Here is a 15,820-nt window from a genome sequence, read left to right on the forward strand (position 1 = left end):
TTTAAACCCAATCAAATATGCAATAAAACATAATTTGTGGTCGCAAAAAAAAAAAATATTTAAATCCTCTTTAATTAAATACTTACATAGCTAAATTCAAAAGTTAATTATTTGTAATTAAATTTTCAAAACACCAATCACTTAATTAGAAATCACTTATATGGTGTCAACATCATTATAAATTTATTTTTGCGGTATTGATTTTGTCAAAAGATTATTAAATAATTAATGACATATAAAAAGTCATATGTAAATAATATTTTGGACTTTTTAATTAATATTAAAATTTTATTTCAAGTATTTAACTGAAATATTTTTTGATATAATTATATTTATGTCAAAATATTATTATTTGAATTGTATTAAGCATATTTGCATAAGGTACGGAATTGTCTAACTCAAAATTGTCAAACTAGTCTAACTTAACCTATGGTATAAATAGAAAAATATTAAATATTATAATATAAAATATTAAAGTTTAGTATAAGTAGAGTTGGAACCACTTATAAGCCCTGCAAAAATTACCTTTTCAAATAATTTTATTTAAGTTTATTGCAGTAAATTTATGACAACTTTAATGATAATTGTATAATGTTAGAATTCAGTTTTACATATAGATTAAATTAAAAAAATGTTGTGGTAAAAGTATTTTTTTTTTACCTATAGTGCTTCAATTGAAAGAAGAAAGGATGTAAATGCAAAAAATTTGTTTGTATTTATAAAAAAATTGTTTTTGCTTGCAAAGAACTTGTGTAGGGTGCAAATTACTAACAAATAAATTTAAAAATGTATAAAACCAAATGCTAGCGATCAATGAGTGATTCGACTCTACTGATTTCTAATAATATGCTCTATTCCTATTAAATGAAACACAACAAATAAATTTATTAAAATATATATATTTATTATCACAAATCATGTATAAAAGATTATAGTGTTATAATAGTTTTATACATATATTATTGTTAAGATAATACGTAAACATATACCGAATGGTAAACTCAAAACAATCTGTTATATTTTTTTTTGCTTATATCAATTTGAATGCCTGCCCAGAACGCGTAATGAATTACTATTAAATTAAAATTTACTTAAAATAAATAAACTAAAAATAAAAAATTACTATAGTATATTAAACAATAAGAAATATTTTAAATGGAAGTTTAATAAAAATACATGCTTTAAGTTATACCTTTACAAGTAATAATAATTATAATAAATTAAATAAATAATATAATTATGTATTTAAATTTAAATTAAATTTTTACTTAACAATTGTTTATAATCACACAATACAACCGACATACTTTAATTTAATGTTTATAAATATATTCAATTTTTGTAAGTTTTATACCAGTATTATACCACCAAATATAGGTTTTGTTTTTATTTTTTTCAGATCATAAAATTTTATTTTTTACAAATTTTTATGGTAATACGGATAACGGTTATATCTACTCGTATAAATATACCATAAATATAATGTAAAAATTACGACAATGAAAAAATTTTTTCTTTTTTCTTTAATTTATTTTTAATTTTCATTTATTACAATTAATAATCATTTGTATTAATATTTTGAATCATTTAAATTTAATTAAGTAAACAAATAATAATTAATATAACTATACGTTCATTATGTATACATAAAAAACTTGTTATGCAACTAGTCAAAATTTGACACCTTCTTCTTTTTTTTTTCTTATTAAATTGAAATTGAGATTAAAATAAAAATAAAATTATACGAAAATTATTTTCATTTAATTCTAAAAAATCTAAAATCAAATAATTTAGAATTTCATAAAATCCATCCAACATTCTAGAACAATAAAATGCTAAACTATTTTTTTACTTTAATTTATTAGTTCAATGGTAACTCTTAAAAATTAATTCGTATTTTACAATGACTAAATAATCAAGTTAATAAAATAAATATTAATAGTTCTTTTAAAGGCGTTATTATCGTAGATATAGATTACATTAAAACTCTTTAAATTTTTCAAAATACAAGCAATATTGATTCAAATTGAATTATTTGAATGAATAATAATATACCGAATATAAATAAATAATAAATGATCAGATATATATTTGTATAATCAAACAAATCAAAAATAGCTTATAATTATTAATATTAAATTAAATAAATAAATCTCTTAATATTAACGTTCAAATAAATTATAAAAAAATTTCACAAAAAATAATACATATGTATATATACAATACTACATTATATAGTGTAGTATTGCATAGAATTACAAAAAAAAATGTAGCTAATAATATTCTAATTAAACTCTTTGCATGAGTTTATATTAATTAAGAAGAGATTAAAATTTTATATTCACCACATCCAATTCCCCGTTCAAATACAACAAGAAAAAAATTATTATTTCCCCTTTTAATATAACATTTTTTATGTATATATATACAAAAATTTAAAAAATAACTAATTTTAAAATTTATAACAATGATTTATTCAGGTAATGAGATAACTATGAAAAAAAAAATAATAAAAAATTAATAAAACAAGTATTTTGTTACCTGCTTTATTCTCTATATTATATATCTACACTTACGTGAATATTTTCGTTTTATATATACATGCAAGTAAACATTTAATAATCTATATTAAGTATATACATATTTTTTACATAAGTATTACAAATTGCTAATTCCTATATGCATAACATTAATCACTATCATATAAAAATTGGTATACTTACATACTTACGTCTTTATAATATGGGTTTATTGTGAAAATAATATATAGCATCACTGTATATACATGCATATATATATATAGACACTACTAAAAAACAAACAATGTAAATAAATAAATTAAAATCCAAATGAAAAGCAAAAAAAACTGGTAACAGTAATTTCCCCTTAAAAAAAAATACCGAGAAAAATTATATGATGTTTTTGCCAAACCTTAATAAAAAACCAAAACACGACACTGTGAGTATCAAAAAGTACCTTGTATGCCAACTACAACAAAACAATATTGAAAAAGAGTGGGTAAATAATGTTGCATTTTCTGTTTGATTTTTTTTTTCTTTTTATTTTTTTTTTTGTGGTTTTTTTTTTTGTCTCTTTCTTTTAAAACCAAATCTTTTAAATGTTTTTATTACTGCTTTTTTTTTCTGTTTTTAAAAAAATTTTCGTATGGTTACCTCTTTAAATTTGAAATTTTTATATAGAGACACTAATATCAATATATCGTATGACATTATAGTATGCTTTATACTCCCTCTACCGATAATAATTGTGAAAGTCTTAATAAATAGAACCCAAAAACAGTGGGCAACACCTAGTGTAAGTGTGGCTGTGTCATAAGTTAGTGCTGATTGTAAGTTCAAGCACTTCTTCAGCCCAAAAAGAAAAAAAAAAAAAGAAAAAAAAAGAGAGGAATTTTTCAAAAACAAAAAAAAAATTTTATTTTTCTTTTTTTTTTTTGTTTATATATATTTATAATTGTTTAAAATAAGTTTTTTGAATTCATTCTTGTTTTGCACCTCATACCTGAAAGTTCATTTACTATACATACTATATAAAATTAAAAGAGGAGAATTTGAAAAAAAAAAAATTTTAAATTGTAATTATGTTATTTTTGGTTTTTTTTTTCTTTTTTTTTTTCATTAAATAAGTGAAATTTATAAATATTTAAATGAGAACAAAATATATTAAAAATATTAAAATCATTTTTATTTCTCTCTCTTTATTAATTTTTTAGAGTTTTTAATTAACTTATAACACGCAAGATGGCGCGTGTTTTAAAGTCAGTTAGTCTATTTTTAGTTTTATTTGCAATTGGTAAGTGTCCTTTATATTTTTATATTTTTTTTTTATTACTATTTTTTTTTAATTTTTAATATACATTTTATATATAATAAATATATATGTATGTATAAATAAAATTAATATATTTGATGATCCGGTTTTTAATTTTAATAAAAACCAAAAATAAAATCGAGTTTAAGGACTAAACCAAAAAAATTATAAAACAAAAAATAACAATAAAATAATGAAAATTAATAGTGAAATCGAAGAGAAACCAGTTTTTAATTCTAAAATTTATTTAATCAATTCTTGCATAAAAAATATAACGATTACACAACCTTGTAGTGTTTGGAGTGAATTTTTGTGAACCAATACTAATAATAAAAATTTTGAAAACTTTTGAAAACATAAAAGAAAAAAAAAGGAAAACAAGTACAAAAGAGAAAACAAAATTTTATTATTAATTTTTTTTTCAAATTTAATTTATATAACATGTTTGGGCGCCACGTCACTGATAATATATAGTAAATTCTTTAAGTGGAATAAAAAGAAGTTTTTTTTTTATTATTTTTCATAAATGTTAATACAAAATATTTAACCTTGATCAATACAATAAAAAGTAAAAGTTATAATATATAATAAGTAAATGTATAATACCATATTGTGCCAGTTAATTACCGATCTGTATAAATATAAATTAACGATATAGTAATAAATATATATTGTGATTTTATTAGCAAAATAATTGAAAATAAAGAAAAACAAAATCTAAAATAATATTTATTAATTAGATTTATTGATTTCTGTATAAATATATTATATATATATATATATATATATTTATTTATATTTACTGTTTTCCGGTTATTATACATATAAGAAAATATTTAATTCAAATAATTTTTTCCAAAATTCACTAAAATACAATTTTTATTTTTAGGCATAAATAAAATAGGCATAATATAACTTGGAGAAGAAATTAAAATTTATTATTATTATTAATTATATTTTTTTTGACATTTCCGAAATCCAAAACTACATAGCCTTTTTATGAAAAAAAAAATATTACATAATATAAAATAAAACAAAACTAATTTAACACAATAATAAATTTTATTATGTAAAATTATGTTCACTATATATAATTAATTTATATAATAGCTATTAACACGAATTCAATGAAATTGCAGAAAAAAATTTAATTGCACATAAATATTTTAAAAAAAAATTGCATAAGCACAGGTGTTATAACTTGTTTTACCGTAAATATTTACTCTAAAAATTGTAACGAGTCTACAATATTTTCTTTTTTACATAAAGGTTCCACATAATCATATATACTTAATATACGTTGAAATATTTAGATTATACATTGTAATTAATTATATATTTTAAAATTGTTAATTTTAATATTGAATAGTTAAAATTGATGTATGTTCATTATAGAACTCATATAAATTAAACACGCATTCGTGTTACGTAATTATAAACACCCCTAAAAGTAGATAATGATTTTGATAAAAATTTAAAAATTCAATTTGTTATAACCAACATTATATGAGAAGAAATTTGAATATTTTGTTCCTTATTGTATTCGAAAAAGATGTTTTTATTAATTTTTTTGAATACTATTCATATACAATTATAATTTATTGCTTATAATAACATTTTTTACTGATATCACTAAAACTTTTCTAAATTTTGAGAAACTCGATTCCTTTAGCAAAACATTTGTATATACGATTTTACAATGATCTTCCTTTAGGTGTACAACCCACATATAAAATATTCTGCATACAATAGGTGTTATACGAAATTTAACTATTCGCACTTTTTGCTGGTTTTACCATAAAATTTTGAACACAACATTAAACCATAAAAACTGGTATTATTCACAACAGAAAATCAAAATATTTTTTTTTATTTATTTTACATCAATTTTCAATTAGTCTATATCTACATACATATATTTTACCTGAAAGGAAAAGTTACTTTTTTTAAATTACTATTTATTATGTATTTATTATGTATTATTATGTATATAAATGCTTGCACATAAAAACACATACTTGTTTATTACAAATTTTCATAGTTCAGATTATGCACACTGCAAGGAAAAAAAAACAAAAGAGTAACCGGTTCTTCAGAAAAAACAAATAACATGCAGATTTTTATTATTTAAACTGCCTACTATTTTGTTTTCGTAATCCGCATTTATTGTTATTTAATATAAAGAAAAACAAATATTTTAAATTTATTTAATAAAAAATTAATACTGTTTATATATATATACACATAGATATTTCTTAATTTCCTTAAAGCATGCACATTTTTTAATGTTTAACGCATAAGAGTGCATCGGTATTATTTACGTTTTATAAAATAATTTGATCAAATCAACAATGTTACAAAGTTTTTAATTTACGGAAGTCTAGCAACCACATCTTTTAAGAATTTTATTTGGTTTTTTATTATTAATTAATTGTTATTACTAATATTAAATACAATTATTTGCGGATATTTTTTCAACTCCGAGAATATTAAATCAATACTTTGTAAAGTAGGATATTTCCTTCCAATATTATAAAAATTTCCCTTCCCTATTTTGTAGATTAATTTAAATATTTTTAAAGTTTTTCAAAGAGATATGTTTACTGCAATCATTTTAACTGTTAAAGAAATTTAGTAAGTTTGTATGATCGAAAAGTAGATTTCCGGGATTTCGTTATTGCTCTTAACAATAAAGCTCATTATTGCTATTAATAAAATTTATGATTTTTTTACCAATTCAAAAGTCTCTCTCGGTTCGCGGTTATAAGTTACCAAAAAATGATTTTCTAATCCAATTATAAGTAAAGTAAATAGAATAATAACTTTGCCGCAGGTAATGAACTAATTTTTTGTCCTAATTTATAAAAAATAAATGGCTGATCGATGGTGTAGTTTGGCTCAAATTCTCGTTAAATTTTATCTGTCAAAAATTAATTACAAATTTTTTTTTTCAAAATTATTAATTAACTATCAACATGATCAGAACTTCTTTATTCACATACAATAGGGAAATATTAAACAATCAGCAACAACAAATTATAATTAATTGCTAAAGTACAAATATTTACCTGTAAACCTATATTTTTAAATGTATTTAATTTAATTAAGTTAAAAAGAGATTTTTTTCATCTCTTTTAATACCGTTAATTTATTAGCATTAAAAATATATGAATTTGTTCTAGACTTTAGTTTATGGTAATAACCCCCTTCTAAATACAAATTTGAATGAAATGAAAGTGAAACTAGGAAAACCGGTTTACATTGACTTTTTTTTTTGTTAAATGTGGCATCAATAAAATTAGGATTGGTTTTATAACTTTAGTAAATACACACATATACTTTATAATAACGGAATATAAAAAAAAATCGTATTAAAAAAAGTAGTCGCTAACTAGAAATCGCAAAAGATTTTTCCTTAATTAATATTAATAAATATTCTAAGAATAAAAAAAAATATTGAAATTCTTGTTTTATTCAATTTTTTTATTCTTTTTTTATTGATTAAATAATTTCATAATTATTTCCTTAAAACAGATTTTTAGAACAGATTTCAACTTAGTATGCAATAATTTTGTATATACAAGTATAAATTGACATAACATAAAAATTGTAAGTCATCGTTCACGGATTTTATTTGATAAGAATTGGACAACCTTCTATTTTTATTATAAAACAAAATCCGACTACTTTTACAAATACACCTTCAACTTTAATCAAATTTTCATCAGAGAAATGTGTTATGTGTAAACGCTACGTAACAGATTTTTTAAGATGGCAAATTAAATGCTTGTGTTATACTTATCTTAAATTCTTATAAAATTTCTTGAAGTCGACTACTTGGCGTAATATTCGTATACAAATATAATTATATTTAGAACAATGTTTTCGTGACCATATACATTGTATTCTTCTTGCTATGAGAATTTCTATCAATCTAATGCTTGCAAATAAATTAATTTTAACTTTCACAATAATTTTTAATTCAACGCTAAATCAGAATTTGTATGCAAAGAAATATGACATATTGAAAAAAATTACACATTGATTTAAGAATGCATTTGAAAATTAAACTGTCAAAAAAAATTCAAAGCAATTATTTTTGACATTATCATTTTAAAATGCAATTTCAGCTTAACATAAAAATAGAAAGTAGAGTATTAAAATAATTGATCATTTATTTTAATTTCAAATAAATTTTTAATTTTCTAAAACTACTCCAGCAGTAGGTAAATGTAAGAGTAGCATTTTAATTAAAAAAATTAATTATATTCATCCGGCATTTTTGAATTAGTAAATATACTAGTTATTCAAGTTTTGTTATAAAAATTTTAATTTATACGAGTGGTATGGAAATAAATTTTTAATACGAAAAAAACAATCATTATTACTGCGCTATCAAATTTGGTAATATATACATATATACACACATACGAGTATGAATGGCAGAGTAAAAGTTAAATACAAAAAATTAATATTATTATAATGATGTTAATAATGGTTAAACTATTATGTTGATTATACATTAAGCATAATAACAATGTCAATATGATATAAAAATTGTGTCAAAAATATTTTTTAATATATTCAACGGAATGTAGAATTTTTTTGCTTTTTTCAAACCGGATCTTTAAATTATTTATTTTATTTTTTCAGATATGTATTTATTTTATATTTTTTGAAATTTATTTTTTTTTTTTGTTTTATAAATTTAATTTAATATTACTTTATTCATTTTATTTCAGCAACAAATGCACAACGTGTCAAAAGACAAGACGATGAAGAAGGTGAACAAGCATCAATTGATGAATTATGTCAAGATCGTCCAGGGGATGAATATTTTAGATTAACAACAGAAGGAGATTGTAGGGATGTTGTGAGGTAAATTTTACAAACTATCACATGTATATTTAAAAATTTCAAACATATGCAACACTATTTTAATATTCAACTAATTTTTACTATATTAAATTTTATATGAACTACTTTACAAAAAAATAAATCTTGTTTTTAAAACTGATTTACGTCCTCTACAATTATGTGCTTTCTTAAATTGAAAACTTCTTTTTTTTCGCAGTTTCTTCACATTTTGTTATAAATTAATTAGAGTTAAAATAATTAAAAGAGCTAAAAAATGAAGAAAGAAAATCCTTAAACAATTTAATTAATATATGGTATATACGTTTCTCTTTCGCTTTCTATATATTTTATATATATATGTATAAACAATTTTCAATATCGAATTTCTATATACTTTTATTATCTTTCAATGTCCTATCATAATTATTTTTTTTTAACTTTTCAAAATGCATTATGCATTTCTATAAGAATCAGAATTTAAAATTTAGCGTAGAATATCATCTCCATTAAAATTAAAAAGAAAACTTTTCACTTCCAAAAGAATATTTTGCTTTATGCTTTTTTTTTCTGTACTTTAAAAAAAAAATGTTTTTTTTTGTTGTTTTAAAATTATTATTCCAACCTGCATAAAATATAATTAATTAGATGCGACAATGCTGGTGAAAATGGAATAACCAGATTAGCTTCAGTAAGATGCCCAATTGGTTTGGCGTTTGATATTATGAGACAAACATGTGACTGGAAAGCAAATGTTCCAAATTGTGATCAAAAAGAAAGTAAGTGTGATAAAGAAAAAAGACAAATTGGTCACATTCTATTTAATTGCCGCAAAAAAAAAAATCTTGCTTTCTGGCAAGTTCTAAACTTTATATATATAGATATATATTACAAAAGAAGGATTAAAATAAAAAAAAAAGAAATATATAAATATATATATTTTTTAATGTTTGTGTGTAACTAACCTCAATTTTTTTTTACTTTACTTTGTGATTGGTGTTCCTTTTTTTTAAATGGTTTCCAACTACTTTTTTTATATATATATATATGCAACTAATTTATAAAAAAAAACAATGCATCTAATGAATATTAAAATAAAATAATCTTTTTATTAAAATATTTACTTAAATGTTTTATGACATACATATAACAATCTTATACATATATTATATTTCTGGCAAAAAAAAATAAAAAAAAAATAAAAAAATATTTATTTTTATAACTACATATATTTATTGATCATTAAATTTACATATTTTTTAAAACTTTTTCTAATATTTTCTGCTTAAAAAATATCAAAAAAAAAATATCCATCACAATATCTCAGCTCAATCATATGTTAATATAAATTATAATTTATGAAAACGTCTTACAAAATATTATACATACTTATATATAGTACAGGTAGGAACAATGAATATAATAATTTAAAATTAAAATTAAATATAAAAAATATTCATATAAACAAATCACATTGTGTAAACACTTCTGAAGAGTTTCAAAAATTGTCATTAACTAATATGAATATTTTATGATATTATTGTGAATAGGTTATGTCATAATTTACGATCATAGTCTAGACATTTATGTTCCATTATAAACTTGTATTTGTCATTTTTCCAAACACATTCATATGTATATAATATCGTTAAAAATGAAATCAAAATTTTACGATCGATTATTGGCAGGGATTGAGGACAAAACTCAAAAAGTGAAATACATCGATTATTAATTTTGTCAAATTTTCAAGTATTTAATATTTTCTGTATTCCAAAATCAAAGAAGAGAAATTTTATTTTTATTATACATACACTTACTTTTGTTGTTTCAATAGATAAAATATTCAAACAAATTAAGCACAACAAAAAAAAAAAACAAAAAACAACACAAAATAAACAATAATATTATGAATGCTGTTTTGCATTACAAATATACATATTTTATTATATAAATATGATTGTATAATAATAATAAATTATATAGATGTACAAGATCTGGACTTAAGCAAATTACCTGCCCATCTGGTCTAGCCTTCGATATTGATAAACAGACGTGTGATTGGAAAGCAAAAGTAACAAATTGTGAAATAAAAGAAAGTAAGTCTCAAACCAAAAACCAGAAAAAAAACTAAATAAGATAAAAAATACGAAAAAAAAATTTATACCAGCAAAAAAAAAAAACAAACTTTAAGAAAAGAAAATAAAAAATCAATTTTGTAGATTATTTTTTTACTTTGACATTATTTTTTTTTAGTATTATTTTGGCTTTTTTTAGTTTAAAAAATTTTATTTTATTATAGTTTTTGTTTTTTTTTAAGTAGATATCTTAAAAATTCAAACTAAGTTTTGTAAAAAATTATTAAAATGTGGTTGTTTTTTCACAAAAAAAAAAAACGAATTGGTTGAGGATTTCAAACAATAAAATGTCAAATTTTTTTCTGCACTTTACTTTTTCGATTTTGTTTATTTATAAACTTAAATTTTACGATAACAACAAATAATAATTACCTTACTAAAATAATATCTAAAATATATGCACATACATGAATATATCACATATCTATATGTAAAAATAAAATTGTTTTCAATAATTGCCTAAATCCTCCATTTTGAGGAAAATTCGATCAAGAATTCAAATTGTTTTGCATTAAAAAGCCAAACGAAAAACGTAAAAATTATGACTTAAATTAAAAAAAAATTAATCAGCGTTAATTTATTTTTAAGAAATCCTCAACTTTATGTATTTTCTCAATGAAAAAAAAAAATAATGACAATTAAATTGGTTTGGGATTACACCGTATCACTTACAAATTAATAATTTTTTTTATTTATTTTCCTTATTTTAAGTTATAAAGGATTTAAAAATATTATGAAAAAAAAACATGCAACAAATCAATCCAACTGAATTCGAAAAAAATATTGAAATTAAATAGTGTAACAGCAAAATGACATCACAACAAAAATATAGAAATATAGAAAAATACCTCTAATGTCGAAATGATATTTCAGTACTATCATTTTTTTAATTCATAGCCCTACTATAATTGTTAAATTTAAAATTATTAATTATACGAAGAATAGACATTTTCATAAACGTAATACCACGAAACAATAACTGCGAAACGCAATACTCCAAACGCATAACATGTTGAACGTGCAAAATATTTTTGATTATTCTATAAAATCAAAACAGTTGATATGATTTAGCTGCACTACTCATGTTTGTTTATAAATTTTACATATTTGTAAACAAATTAGGTTAGCAACATTTGCTTATAAACCAAAATATCACGCAGTTTTCGCTATAAATCGTGATATATTGCGTTTATGAAACGGCCTAATATACTGACATCTAATCAAAAAGACCGAAAATTGACTTTGCTCCTTAAATATACACTGGAATTATATATGTATACATACATTTAAGTTGTACTCCTATGTCTAACCTCCATAGGTTAACTTTATTTCGATGTTAAAAAACCTTTATGTCTAGTACGAAAAAATCACAGTTTTCAATAGTTAATCATTATTATATAAAAATTTTTAATTTTAATTGACAATTAAATTAGGGCTTTAATATATCATAAATTTGTAATTTTTGAAATCAAAATATTAAAAAAAATTAATATATAATTAAGAAAGAAATTTTAGCAATAATCTGACGACAAAGTCATGCGAATTTTATATTTATTAGGTATCAAAAATAATTTAATTAGTATAATAATATGTAAAACATGCATCAACTAAATATAATTCATAAATACACATACATAAAAAAATAATATATAATACTAAATCAATATTCATTCTCATTAACATAATATTCACTAATTTTATTAAATAGATTTAAAATATTTTCATTATTTTAAAATTTCATAGAATATAGTTAAATGTATTTTTTTATTTAATTTTTAAGAAATTTCACAATGACGTATTCTCATTTTATATAATTAAATGTACTAAATAAAAAAATCTCTTTAATTTCATATGTAATTTATGTAATTTTTCTCTCAACTTAAAAGAGAATTATAACTCTAAATTATATGCTATAAATTTTATTGTAATAACAATGTATTGAACTTCAGCAGCATTGTGAATTATTTAACACATGTCATATGTCAATTTTTATTACATTTATGAAACATAACATGAAATTTTAAAAATAATCAAATAAAATACTGTGAAATTTATAAAATTTTGGAAAATATTTTAATTGAGTTTCATTAATTACATATGTATGTACAATAAAATTTATTTACTTTAATAAATCAAAATTTTAATTAGAATATGGATATAATATTTTATACGCATTCGTCATCATGTCAATAAATTCATATTATTTTAATCATAACCCTTTTCAATGTATTAATAATTATGTAGATTATAAATAGAACTTTATAGTTAATAGTAATTAACTTTTAATAATAACTTTGAACTTATTAACTATCAGTATACAATAATAATATAAAAATTATCCATGTTTTATAGATCCTAATTTTGTTCACAATTGAATTTTTCTCTATAATTTAAACATGTACATATATTATTTATTCGTACTCTACCAAAATATAATTAAATCTTTCCTAAGTTATTTAATTTTATTTCCTAAGTTATGAAAAATTTAAAAAATTGCAAACTTCTTTTTTCCAAATTAAATTTAAACTTTATCTCACTTTACTCAAAATACAATTTTTTATCTTAACAATTTTTTTGAAACTACTATAAAAATTTATCGAATAAGTTTGCATATTTATTAATTTTTTTGTACAATTATCCAAATTCAAAATCAAACATTTTAAAATTATTATTAACGTGTTGTCGCAATCATTTTTCAAATTAAAATTGTAACAAGTCAAAATTAAAATTAAAATCCATAACTTATTGTGAACTTTTTCTATCCTTTCTATAATTAAAAAATTGTGAGCGATTTCTCCCTCAACAAACTACACGCGTTGTAATAGAATTTCGCTTATTTTAATATTTTGATACAAAAATCAAAATTACATATAAAAAAGTAATGAAACATCAGAAATTTCACATCCTTTGGCACACCACCATTATGTATCACAATTTATAACAAAAATTTTTGTTTGCATGCTTTGCACTGATTTTTATTCAACTATTACTTTAATTATTTTTGGTTTTTTCTTTAATTTTCATATGTGTATTATTAAAATAAAGTTTTGCCTTTTTAATCAAACGGAATTTTAAAAATCTATTACTGATCAGATTATTTATTTATGCTCTACAGAACCAAGAAAAGCTTTACCAAACTTCAAAACAGATGAACCAGTCTGTCCGGAAGGTAAACTTCAATGTGGTAATGGTGAGTGTATTGACAAAGAATTATTCTGTAATGGAAAACCAGATTGTAAAGATGAATCAGACGAAAATGCTTGCTGTAAGTATATAAAAAAAATACATTTATAAATTTAAATATTGAAAATACAAATAACTAATATAAATTTATAGCGGTTGACGATGATCCAAACCGCGCTCCAGAATGTGATCCAACACAATGTGCTCTACCAGATTGTTTCTGTTCTGCTGACGGTACACGTATTCCAGGTGGTATTGAACCACAAAATGTACCTCAAATGATAACAATCACTTTTAATGGAGCTGTAAATGTTGATAATATTGATCTATATGAAGATATCTTCAACGGACAACGTCAAAATCCAAATGGTTGTTCAATAAAGGGTACATTCTTTGTATCACACAAATATACAAATTATTCGGCTGTACAAGATTTACATCGTCGAGGTCATGAAATATCTGTCTTCTCATTAACACATAAAGAAGATCCAAATTATTGGTCTGGTGGCAGTTATGATGATTGGTTAGCTGAAATGGCTGGTGCTCGTTTAATTATTGAACGTTTTGCAAATATTACTGATGGTTCAATTATTGGTATGCGTGCTCCATATTTACGTGTTGGTGGTAATAAACAATTTGAAATGATGGCTGATCAATTTTTCGTATATGATGCATCAATAACAGCTTCATTAGGTCGTGTACCAATTTGGCCATATACATTATATTTCCGTATGCCACATAAATGTAACGGTAATGCACATAATTGCCCATCACGTAGTCATCCAGTTTGGGAAATGGTTATGAATGAATTAGATCGTCGTGATGATCCAACATTTGATGAATCACTTCCAGGTTGTCATATGGTTGACTCGTGTTCTAATATTCAATCTGGTGAACAATTCGGTCGTCTTTTACGTCACAATTTCAATCGCCATTACAATAGCAATCGTGCTCCATTAGGTTTAAATTTCCATGCATCATGGTTAAAATCTAAAAAAGAATATCGTGAAGAATTAATTAAATTTATTGAAGAAATGTTATCAGCACGCAATGATGTATTCTTTGTAACAATGTTACAAGTTATTCAATGGATGCAAAATCCAACTGAATTAAATTCATTAAGAGATTTCCAAGAATGGAAAGAAAAGTGTGATGTTAAGGGTCAACCATATTGTTCATTACCAAATCCATGCCCATTAACAACCAGAGAGTTACCCGGTGAAACATTAAGATTGTTCACATGTATGGAATGTCCTAATAATTATCCATGGATTTTGGATCCTACTGGCGATGGATTCTCAGTTAAAAAATAGATATTGAAAAGAAAAAAAAAATTATAATATAAAAATATAAGAAAAGATTTTTTTTAACTAGATAGTTCCACCGAGAGTCTGATTTATTTTTGAAATTTGTTTAATTTTTTTTTTTTTTTTATTTTGCACTCTAAAATCTGTTATCTTTTATTTCTTTATATATGTATGTAGCTTAGTGCTATTCTTTTATAAATCTGACTTTCATTTGAAAATGTTTTCCAATAAATCTTATATGTATAACATTTTCGTTAAAGAAATTTGCATATCTATAGGCATCACATGTATAAGATTTTATTGAAAATCAATGACATTTGAATTAAACTATCTATAAATCAATCAAAAATTTCTTCATAAATTTTAATTTTTAATTTTATAATCTCTCGTAATAAATTTAATGTAAATTTTTAAGACTTCTAAATTTTTATAAAATTCTAGTTAGCTCTTAAAAACACATAATAATACGCACACACACACATATACACACAAAATTAACAACAAGACAAA

General features: G+C 21.5%; 1 protein-coding gene across 3 annotated transcripts; it reads left to right on the plus strand.

Annotated features, from left to right (window-relative positions):
• The first annotated feature begins 3,315 nt into the window (after positions 1 to 3,315).
• On the plus strand, positions 3,316 to 15,442 carry LOC129613670 (chitin deacetylase 1). 3 transcript variants are annotated; one of them, XM_055527826.1, is made up of 6 exons: positions 3,316 to 3,349; positions 3,734 to 3,813; positions 8,574 to 8,709; positions 9,334 to 9,464; positions 13,936 to 14,085; positions 14,157 to 15,442. In XM_055527826.1, the coding sequence occupies exons 2-6, from the start codon at positions 3,762 to 3,764 to the stop codon at positions 15,314 to 15,316; spliced, it is 1,629 nt and encodes a 542-aa protein (XP_055383801.1). In that variant the 5' UTR covers positions 3,316 to 3,349; positions 3,734 to 3,761; the 3' UTR covers positions 15,317 to 15,442. The 3 variants fall into 3 exon arrangements, with proteins under 3 accessions (XP_055383801.1, XP_055383800.1, XP_055383803.1); XM_055527825.1 differs by lacking the exon at positions 3,316 to 3,349 and adding an exon at positions 3,364 to 3,595; XM_055527828.1 differs by lacking the exons at positions 3,316 to 3,349; positions 9,334 to 9,464 and adding exons at positions 3,365 to 3,595; positions 10,669 to 10,781.
• Positions 15,443 to 15,820: the final 378 nt, after the last annotated feature.

Source organism: Condylostylus longicornis, unplaced genomic scaffold, assembly GCF_029603195.1.
Source record: "Condylostylus longicornis isolate FDR11 unplaced genomic scaffold, ASM2960319v2 ptg000085l, whole genome shotgun sequence".
Taxonomy (NCBI): Eukaryota; Metazoa; Arthropoda; class Insecta; order Diptera; family Dolichopodidae; genus Condylostylus; species Condylostylus longicornis.